The following is a 10,706-nucleotide window of genomic DNA, read 5'->3' as shown; positions in this document are numbered from 1 at the left end:
AGGCAGAATCCGTCAAGGCAGAACCGCAGGTTCCCGGGGCCAAAGTAAATACGGGAGAGCTCTGTTCATCCTTTCTACACAGCCCCTCGCGCATTGTATCCTAAATTTAACTCCCCCTCCCCAAACTTGCTCTTTGACCCCTCCCAGCTTGGTTACTACATCGACTCAGTTGCCCAAACCAGAAACTTGGAAACTATGCTAGATTTTCTCCCTCTTCATTTTTACCTGTCCTCTAATAATTCATCAAGTTTTCCTTCTTTGTATTTCAAAGATTCTCCCCCCTCGTCTCACTGTCCTACTTCAGATTATTATCCCTTACCTGGACGCCATCAGTAAAACTATTATTTTATGCTCCGATAAGTAAAAGGGTAGCAAATAAATTGTGGCGTAATACTTTATTACTTCGCATTTTTATTTTATATTGATTGAAAGTGTAGATTTCTTTAGATACAGATTTTTATCATACTTCACTCGTGAAATTACATTAAAAAGGAAAATGGAAAAGAGTAACATGCTAATAGTGTTCATAAAACTTCACATTCAGACACTGACTCTTATGATTCACTTCTTTGACTCAGATGGGCATGATTTCCACACAATGTAGTCCTCTCTGCGTGCTATCAAGGGCTTTGGTGATGCAGCATTTCTTAAAGGAATGTTCCTTTTCTGTCTCTGGAATTTTCTTCCAAGCCTCACACACCCATTTGGCAAATTTTGATTCTTATGAGCCAGTATGACAAATACAGTATGACTGCTCTGGCTAATAGTTATAGTCAAACATCCCAATTTTGATGTTAAGAAAAAAAAAAAGCCAAGCACCTCTTAAAATTAATGAAATGTAATATCTTTCTGTTTTGTCTTGCCCTCACTTGTAACCATCCTCTAAGAAACTGCCAGGGTGATCTACCCAAATGTTACAACCAGCTTAAAACCTTTAAACAATTAGAAACATAATGTATTGATTGTATGTGTTTATCCCATCCCCCTTCTGAAACTACATCAAAATGAAAATTTGTAAATATTGAAAACAAATTATAAACCCTGAAAGACAAACAAAATGGAAGAAATTGTTTCTGGCAGCGTGAATGGCTAAATATGCCCACTAGATTCACATGAGGTGGCAAAAAAAAAAGTACAGACAAGTTCCCCTGTATCCCTTCACGCAGATTCCCCCCAATGGTAACATCTTGTATAGCTACAGTTCAATATTAAAACCAGGAAATTGACATTGGTACAATCCACAGAGCTTATTCAGATGTTGCCTCTTTTACATGCGTGTGTGTTTGTGTGTGTGTGTGTAGTTTTACGCAATATATGTGTAGGTTCCTATAACCACCACCACAACCAGGATACAGAACTATTACATTACTACAAGACTCCCTTGTGCTATCCCTTTATAGCCACATGCACCCCCATCCCACACCCTTAGCAACTGCTAATTTGTTCTCCATCTCTATAACTTTATTTCAAGAATGTTATAATAAATGGACTCACACAGTATATAACCTTTTAAGACTGTTTTTTTTCACAGCATAATATCTTTGAGATCCCTTCAAGTTGCGTGTATCAATAGTTTTCATTGATGAGTAGTATTCCAGTGGTATGGATATACCACATTTGTTTAACCATTTACCTGCTTAAAGGACACGTGGGCTTATTCCAGTTTGGGCTTATTACAAATAAAGCTGCCATGAACATTCATGTACAGTTCTGCATGAACATAAATTTTTATTTCCCTGGGATAAATGCCCAAAATTTCAAATGCTGGGAAGTAAGGTAATTGAATGTTTGGTTTTATAAGAAATTGCCAAACTGTTTTCCAGAATGACTGCACCATTTTAGATTTCCACCAGCAACATATGAGGAATCCACTTTTTCCACATCCTCACACCAGCATTTGGTGTAGTCACTTTTTTAAAAAAGTTTTATCCATTCTGATAGGTGTTTAGTGATATACCATTGTGGTTTTAATTTTTGTTTCCCTGATTCCTAATGATGCTGAACATATTTTAATGTGTTTATTTTCCATCTATATAGCCTCTTTGGTGAAAGATCCGTTCATGTCTTTTGCCCATTTTCTAATTGGGTTGTTCATTTTTTTACCTTTGAGTTTTAAGAATTCTTTAAATATTCTAGATAAAGTAATTTGTCAGATAAGTGGTTTCTTCCAGTCTGTCTTTTGTCTTTTCATGCTATTAACTGAATCTTTTGTACAGCAAATGTTTTTAATTTTGTTAAGATCCAGTTTATCAACTTGTCCTTTAATGCATCACTTTTGGTGCTACACTTTGCCTAGCCCTAGAGTCTCATAGTTTTCTCCTATTTTATTTTCTAAGAGTTGTATAGTTTTGTTTCATTTGTAAGTCCATAATCCATTTTTTAAAATATGATCCTGATATTCCCTAGGTGTTTTTTTTAAGATTTATTTTATTTATTTATTTTGGCTGCATTGGCTCTTTGTTGCTGTGCACGGGCTTTCTCTAGTTGTGGCGAGCGGGGGCTACTTTTCGTTGTGTAAGCGGGCTTTTCATTGCAGCAGCTTCTCTTGTTGCAGAGCACTGGCTCTAGGTGCATAGGCTTCAGTAGTTGCAGCACATGGGCTCAATAGTTGTGGCTTGCAGGCTCTAGAGCACAGGCTCAGTAACTCTGGCTTAGTTGCTCCGTGGCATATGGGATCTTCCTGGCCCAGGGATCAAACCCCTGTCCCCTGCATTGACAGGCAGATTCTTACCCACTGCACCACCAAGGAGGCCCCATAATACATTTTTAGTTAATTGTAGTATGAGGTGTGAAATTTAGGTAAGAGTTCCCTTTTTTTTTTTTGGTCAATGGAGGTTCAATTGCTCCAGGACTGTTTGTTGAAAAAGCTATTCTTCCTCCATTGAATTGTTTTTCCATCTTTGTCAAAAATCAGTTGGGCATATTTGTGCAGATCTGTTTCTGAGTTCTCTATTCAGATCCACGATCTATGTGTCTGTCCTTCTGCCAATAACACACCGTCTTAATTACTGTAGCTATGGTAAACCTTAATATCACGTAGAATTATTTCTCCCACTTTACTGTTCTTTTTCAAAATTGGTTGAGCTATTCTAGGTCCTTTGCCTAAAAGATCATTTTAAAAATGCATGTATGTAAACTGGCAAGAAAGTAGAGTATTTAAGAAACAAAAAAACTAAGTGAAAGTTGGTACCTGGAGAGGTAAACTGAGCATTGAAGCCTGTTTTACCTTGAGGACATTTGCTTAAAAGTTGAATTTAGACATGGTGGCCTCATAGGGTGCCACTGTGGCATAGGAGACAGCAGCCAGGGCCTGCATAAGGTTGGAAGTCTAATACAAGGCCCCCACCATAAAGCTAGAACCCCAAAGGACTATATCCTCATGTAAGAGTGGATTTAAAATACACGAACACCTGAAATGCCCCTGGGGGACTGCATAGAAAATTTGTTCATCTGGAACCTACGTGCCTACTAGAGATCTTTTCTTTTTCCTTTTAAATATATGCAGACAATTTATAACCAAAGGTGTGGCTTTTCTGCCTGAATTGCTTGTTGATTCTAAAAACAAAATAGAAAGAATTTTAAATGGTTCCAGGTTGCCCATGCCACCAAGCACCAGCCAAAGCAATGCAAATCCTTTCTGGATAAGCTCATCTTCAATCTAGGCCTTGGGGAATTTCCACAGATACAGTTCCAAGAAAAATAAATTGTGGTCAAAAATTGGAAACAAATAAGGAACAAAGAAACAGGAGCAAGAGCCAACAAAGAGGGAGATAGGAAGTAACAAAATTAGAAAATCAAGCCAAATAGTTCAATGTCTGATTAATAGGAGTTCTAAAAATTGAAAATAGGATATTAGAGAGAAATATTACAAAAAAAAGAAAAAGAAAAATTTTCTGAATTGAACAAGTCTTTCTAGATTAAATAGCACACTATGTGCTTAGCATATGAAAGGAAAAGAATCACATCAAGACACATCTTTGTGAAATCTCAGAATATTGGGGGGAAAAAGAAGATCCTAAAAGCTTTCAAAAAGAGAGGGAAGGAAAAGGAACAGGAATGAGAATGGCAACTCAATATAGTATTAAAAGATAGAAGATGATGTGACAGTGCCTTTAAAATTCTGAAGAAAAGTGATCATTACCTTAGAATTCTATACCAGCCAAACTAATATAAGACCAATATGTATCAATATAAAATAAAGAATATAGACATCTTTCAGATATGCAAGGAGTGAAATTTTTTACTTCTCTTTCCAAGTAGGCTACCATAAAATGTGTTCTGGGAAACAGGAAGGAGAAAGGCAGAAGAGCTAGGGAATGGAATGCTGGATCCTTCACAAACTGGTGAAGGAGATATTTGGAATGAAAGCTGCACCACAGACCTAGAAACAACCTGTCCTGACTGAAGTAGGAGGTTGGAGGAAACTGCAGGACAGTCTCCAGAGGGGAAAAAAATCTATAAAGTATCTGACATGTTTAAATATTTGAAAAAGAATATAAACAAGTATTCTACAAATCTGATGGGACTTACAAAAAAATTAGAGCTAGATACATAGAAAATCATATTTTGAAAAAGAGGCCATTATAAACTTAAGGGAAAACAAAAAGTTGAATAAGGACTAGAAGTTATCTCACCTTGATGTCAATTGATTTTCAACAAGAGTGCCAAAACCATTCAATGGGAGAAAGAACAGTCTTTTCAATAAATGGTGCTGGGATAATTGGATAGCAATAAGCAAAAAAAAAAAAAAAAAGTTAAGTTGGATCCCTACCCCTCATCATAGACAAACATTAACTGAAAATGTATCAAAGGCCTATATGTAAGAGCTAAAGCTATAAAACTCTTAAAAGAAAACACAGCTGTATGTCTTCATGACCTTAGATAGGCAGTGGTTTCTTAGATATGACAACAAAACACAAGCAACAAAAGGAAAAATAGACAGGGCATCAGCAAAATGTAAAACTTTCATGCTTCAAAGGCCATGATCAAGAAAATGAAAGGACAACCCACAGAATGGGAGAAAATACTTGCAAATCAAAATATTTGTACCTGCAATTCGATGATGGGTGATGGCTTAGAGGGCTGGAATAGGGAAGGTGGGAAGGAGTCACGGGAGGAAGGGGATATGGAGATATATGTATAAATATAGCTGATTCACTTTGTTCTACAGCAAAAACTGGCACAACTGTGTAAAGCAATTATATTCCAATAAAGAGCTAAAAAAATTTGTATCTGATACAGTACTTGTATCTAGAATATACAAAGAACCCCTCCAACTCAATAATAATAATAATAAATAACCCAATTTGAAAGTAGACAAAGGATCTAAATAGACATTTCTCAAAAGAAGACATACGAATAGCCAACAAGCAGAAGAAAAGATATTCCACATCATTAGCCATCATGGAAATACAAATCAAAGCCCCAGTGAGATACTACATTATAACCACGAGGATGGCTATAATCAAAAAGACAGTTGGTACCAAATGTTGATGAGGATGTGGAGAAATCAAACCTTCATACACTGCTTGTGGGAATGCAAAATAATGCAGCCAATTTGGAAAAGAGCCTGCAGTTCTTCAAACAGTTAAACATAGAGTTACCATGTGACCCAGCAATTCCACTCCCAGGTATATACCCAAGAGAAATGAAAATGCCCACCCAGAATCTAGTACACGAATGTTCACTGCAGCATCATTGAGAATGGCCAAAAAGTAGAAACAACCCAAACGTCTACCAGCTGATAAATGGATAAATATAGTGTGATACAGCCATACAATGGAATACTATTCAGCAATAAAAAGAAATGGGAGTGTTAATACTTGCTACAACATGGAGAAATCTTGCACCTATGCTAAGACAAAGAAGCCAATCACAAAGGCTCACATGCTGTATGATTCCATTTAGATGAAATATCCGAAACAGGCAAGAATCTAAATGGAGACACAGATGTAGAGAACAAACATATGGACACCAAAGGGGAAAGCGAAGAGGGTTGGGGGGAGAACGAATTGGGAGACTGGGATACCAAATTGTACACTCTAAATATATGCAGTTTATTGTAAAAAATAAACAAATAAAAAGTTAAAAAAAAAAAGAATCTATAGGGACAGAAAGTGGATTAGCGATTGCCTAGAACTGGGAGGGAGGGGGAATTGAGGGTGGAAGCTAAGGGGTAGGGGGTTTCATTTCGGGGTAATGATAAAAATATTCTAAAGTTGATTGTGGTAATGGATGTACAACTCTGGGAATATACTAAAAGCCATCGAATTGGGTGAACTGTATGTGAATTGTATCTCAATAAAGATATAAAGAGGGTTTTATAGCATAAGAAGAAGCATAAGTTATCCCACAGTACACACTTGGCTCAGTACTAAACAACATTTAATAGTCCTAATAATGTAAACACTGCCTGTTGATTTAAGCCAAAATGCTGCTATAACTATAATGAAGAGGCGTGAGGGATGGGTGCTATAAGAAAGGGGGGCACTGGGGAGTGAAAATCCAGATTCCTAACAAGATGATTAATAAGGACCATCGGCTCCCTCCTCCAAAATCAAACGTGGAGAATCTATAGAAGCCGTAAGGAATCACGAATCTCGAAAAGTAACAAAAACAAAGGTATAAGAATGCCTTAGGGAGACTGAAGGCTATAGTTGTGTGTTGAATTGCATCCTCCAAAAATGTTGAAGTCCTAACACTCAGACCTCAGAATGCGACCTTATTTGGACACAGGGCTGCTGCAGATGTTATTAGTTGCGATGAGGTCATATTGGTGTAGGGTAGGCCCCTACTCTGTTATGCCTGGTGTCCTTATACAATGGGGAAATTGGGAGAGACACACATACAGGGAGAACCCCTTGTTAACATTAAGGCAGAGATTGGGCTGATAAGTCTATAAGCTGAAGAACACTGAAGATAGCTAGCAAACCACCAGAGGCCAGGAGAGAGGCAGGGAACAGATTCTCCTTCACAGCCCTCGTAATGCATAGGCTCAGACTTCCAGCCTTCGGAACTGTGAGTCCATACATTTCTGTTAAGCCACCCAACATATGGTACTTATGGCAGCCCCAGAAAACTAACACAGCTATCTTGATCCAGCACGTGTTAGATTCCCAAAATAAACAACAAATATTATACACAGATACTACACATACATGTGGTAAAAATACCAGAAGGGACTTTAGAGTGTGTTAAAGTGTTTGACTTATTATGAATACTGATAAGTTTAAGAAACCAACAGGAGTAAACAAATATGAGTGTTTCTTAGAGCATGAATCACCCTGAAGACAAAAACAGAACATTGTTTTTCTGGGGGACCTCAGGTACAGAAGGCAGAGTTACTCCATTTTTCAGTGATCTCCATTTATGCATAGAAAGATTTCATTTTTTAACTCCCTTTTTTCTTATGCCCCTCCCCAACCATAGACAACATTATAAATTCTTCGATGTTTATAATTTTGTGTTTTTGCAAAATGTGTACTGTCTTCTGTGTATGTTTTTGTTTTTATTTTTGGCCTCACCACACCGCATACGGGCAGGATCTTAGTTTGAACCCCGTGCCCCCTACAGTGGAAGCTCGGAGTCTTAACCACTGGACCACCAGGGAAGTCCCTGCAAGTATTTTTAATTTACATAAATGATATCTTGTTTTAAATCTCATTCTGTTTTTCCACTCAGCATGAAGTTTTCAAGGTAAAAATCGTATAATTTGCTCTTTCCTTCCAGTCCTCATAGCCATTTAATTCCTTCCCTCCTCCCTCCCTCCCTCCCTTCCTTCTTTCCCTCCCTCCTTTCTTTCCTTTTTTGTTTTTAATAACACTGACTAGGACCTTCGGTACTAAGTTAAAGGACAGCAGTAATGGTAGGCATTCTTGTTTTTTGCTGATCTTAAGGGAATACAAATCCACTAAATGTTTGTTTAGGACATCACCTTTACCAAATTAAGGAAATTTCCTGCTGTTCCTAGGGTTTTTTTTTATTATTATAAATAGGAGCTGAATTATTTAAATTCCCTTTTCTTTATCGACTAAGATCATCATGGAGAACTAAACCTTCTTCTTTCATAACAGGAAGCTAATAGATGTGTAAAGCAGATAAACCATGAAGAGCTGGAGGCATATGATTTCAAATGATGATGACAAATACAGGAACCGTTCCAAGAAGTGAAAGCTTTCCATTCTGAGAAGATAGTCTGGAGGGTAGACTAGGGTTAGGCAGGGGATTGCTGTTTTTATTTTTTTATTTTTTTGGCTGCCTTGGGTCTCTGTCTTCATTGCCGTGCGTGGGCTTTCTCTAGCCGTGGCGAACGGGGGCTACTCTTCATTGCAGTGATCGGGTTTCTCAGTGCGGTGGCTTCTCTTGTTGTGGAGCACAGGCTCTAGGTGCCCAGGCTTCAGCAGTTGCAGCACACCAGCTCTAGGTCTCATGGGCTTCAGTAGTTGGGGCTTGCGGGCTCTAAAGCGCAGGCTCAGCAGTTGTGGTGCACGGGCTCAGTTGCTCCACAGCATGTAGGATCTTCCTGGACCAGGGATTGAACCCATGTCCCCTGCATTGGCAGGCAGATTCTTAACCACTGCACCACCAGGGAAGCCCCAGGGATTGCTGTTTTTTGTCATATAACTTACCCCTTTTTTAAATTAATTTATGGCAGTGTTTGGTCTTCGTTGCTGCACACGGGCTTTCTCTAGTTGTGGCGAGCCAGGGCTACTCTTCATTGTGGTGGCTTCTCTTGTTTCGGAGCACAGGCTCTAGGCATGCATGCTTCAGTAGTTGCGACACACAGGCTTAGTTGCTCCAAAGCATGTGGAATCTTCCCAGAGCAGGGCTCAAACCTGTGTCCCCTGCATTGGCAGGCAGATTCTTAACTACCGTACCACCTAGGAAGTCCTAACTTACCCTTCTTTTTGATTAACTATATGCACCGCATCATTTAACATGATGGCACTATGGGGCAATTCGTGTATTTATTTATAAAATATTTATTTTATTTATTATTTTTGTGGCTGCGCCTGGTCTTAGTTGCTGCATGCAGGATCTTCATTGCGGCATGCAGAATCTTTTAGCTGCGGCATGCGGAATCTTTTAGCTGCAACCTGCAGGATCTCTTACTTGGGGCATGGGAAATCCCAGCTGCAGCACGCATGCAGGATCCAGCTCTCCAACCAGCGATCAAACCCAGGCCCCCTGCATTGGGAGCGCAGAGTCCCACCCACCAGACCACCAGGGAACTCCCTGAGGCAACCGAAAATTACCACTTTCAATACATGAAGGGCCAAATGTCAAAAGATGCCAATAATAATTTTCTACTTTTTAAACATCATAGGTATGGCTAGACTGCAAAGAGCAAGTGGTGAAGTCCAAACCTAAGATGATGAGACTTAGGGAAGAGTTCCACTTCCTAGTCTCATGAATGAATAAAATCAGCATCCAGAGAAAAATGAAGACGTGGATAACAGAGTACAAAGAAGTCCCATTTTATTACTGAGAACATACAAATCCCTATCCTCATAAGGAAAAGTACTGTCCCTTTCTCTTGGGTGATAGATATGCCTCTTCCACAGTTCCAGCTTTCCCTTCTACCGGTACTTTCCGTGTCGGTTAAAGCGTTTGTAGAGAAAGCTGATGCGTTTGTTAAGGTTGTGCAGGTCATCAATGAACATCCGATTTCCAACCATTCTCTTCTTTCGGATACAACGCTGCAATTCATTCCCCTTCCAGCCTCGAAGCCATATGGGGCCTTTGATCAGTTCTTTGGGGTGCTTTTCAAAGTTTCCTGTGTAATGTGAGAGGAGGTATTAGTTCCAAGAGAAGAGAAGCCAGCCTTCACCAGCTAAGCCTCCAATACAGTTGCATCTCCCTGAGTAGCACTTATAGACAAGACACATTACACTACAGTATCAAGAGCACAGACTCTGGAGCAAGACTGCTTCAAATTCTGTCCCCGCCGTTTACTAGCTTTGGAAAAACTACTTAACCTCCCTGTGCCTCAGGTGCCTCACCTGCAAAGTGAAAAGGTTATAAGAATTAAATGTGTTAATGAATAAAGGGCACACAGGACAGTGCCAAACACAACGTAAATAGCCACAAAAGTGTTTGTTCTTACTATCGAACAGGGTACCATTTCTACACGGGTGAAAAAAGATAGTCGTTACGGCATAACTGCTGTTCTGAAATTCTGCACCACGGAGTCGAATCTTACCCAGGATCCCGATGTTGTCATATACTCCGAACATGGCCCTCTTCTCGTTCCAACGATCAACCACTTTACGGGGTGGGAGGGTGACCCTTACATGGAACAACCTAGGAACACCTAAGGATGTGGCAGAAAAAGGAATGAATCTGAGCTGCTTACTGAGTAGTAGTTCTCGGGGCGTCATTCTGCGTCAGCCACTTACCCAGAAACAAGCTTCTGCAGGCCAGCGGCACCTGGCCCCACAGGCTCCTGCCTGCCACCCAAGAGAGGCTCCCGGCCATTGCTCTCGTCTCTCCCCTACAGCAGCCCACCGCACGAGCACAGGAGGGAGAGTCAGGCGTGGCCTTCAAGGAGAAAACAAGAACCGTCCCCGCTGGCCTCACAGGCTACTACGCGCACGCAGCCATCTTGGGCTTTACCCAGGTAGCTCCGGGCGCAGGGGCCGCCTGGCCCCGCCTTCCCCCGCCACGAGCCCCGCCCCCCAGGTTCCGGCGCAGAGGGGCCTAGACGC

General features: G+C 40.2%; 1 protein-coding gene across 1 annotated transcript; it reads right to left on the bottom strand.

Moving 5' to 3' along the window:
- Positions 1 to 9,460: 9,460 nt before the first annotated feature.
- MRPL51 (mitochondrial ribosomal protein L51) lies at positions 9,461 to 10,636 on the bottom strand. The gene is made up of 3 exons (XM_057702385.1): positions 10,398 to 10,636; positions 10,202 to 10,312; positions 9,461 to 9,775 (listed from the first exon to the last, which is right to left on the bottom strand). Exons 1-3 carry the CDS (start codon positions 10,474 to 10,476, stop codon positions 9,579 to 9,581), a joined length of 387 nt encoding a protein of 128 aa, XP_057558368.1. The 5' UTR covers positions 10,477 to 10,636; the 3' UTR covers positions 9,461 to 9,578.
- Between the last annotated feature and the right edge of the window lie 70 nt (positions 10,637 to 10,706).

The sequence above is a fragment of the Hippopotamus amphibius genome, chromosome 12 (genome assembly GCF_030028045.1).
Source record: "Hippopotamus amphibius kiboko isolate mHipAmp2 chromosome 12, mHipAmp2.hap2, whole genome shotgun sequence".
Lineage (NCBI taxonomy): Eukaryota > Metazoa > Chordata > Mammalia > Artiodactyla > Hippopotamidae > Hippopotamus > Hippopotamus amphibius.
Note: the sequence above shows the minus strand (reverse complement) of the source record. Positions and strands in the feature narration are given on the sequence as shown.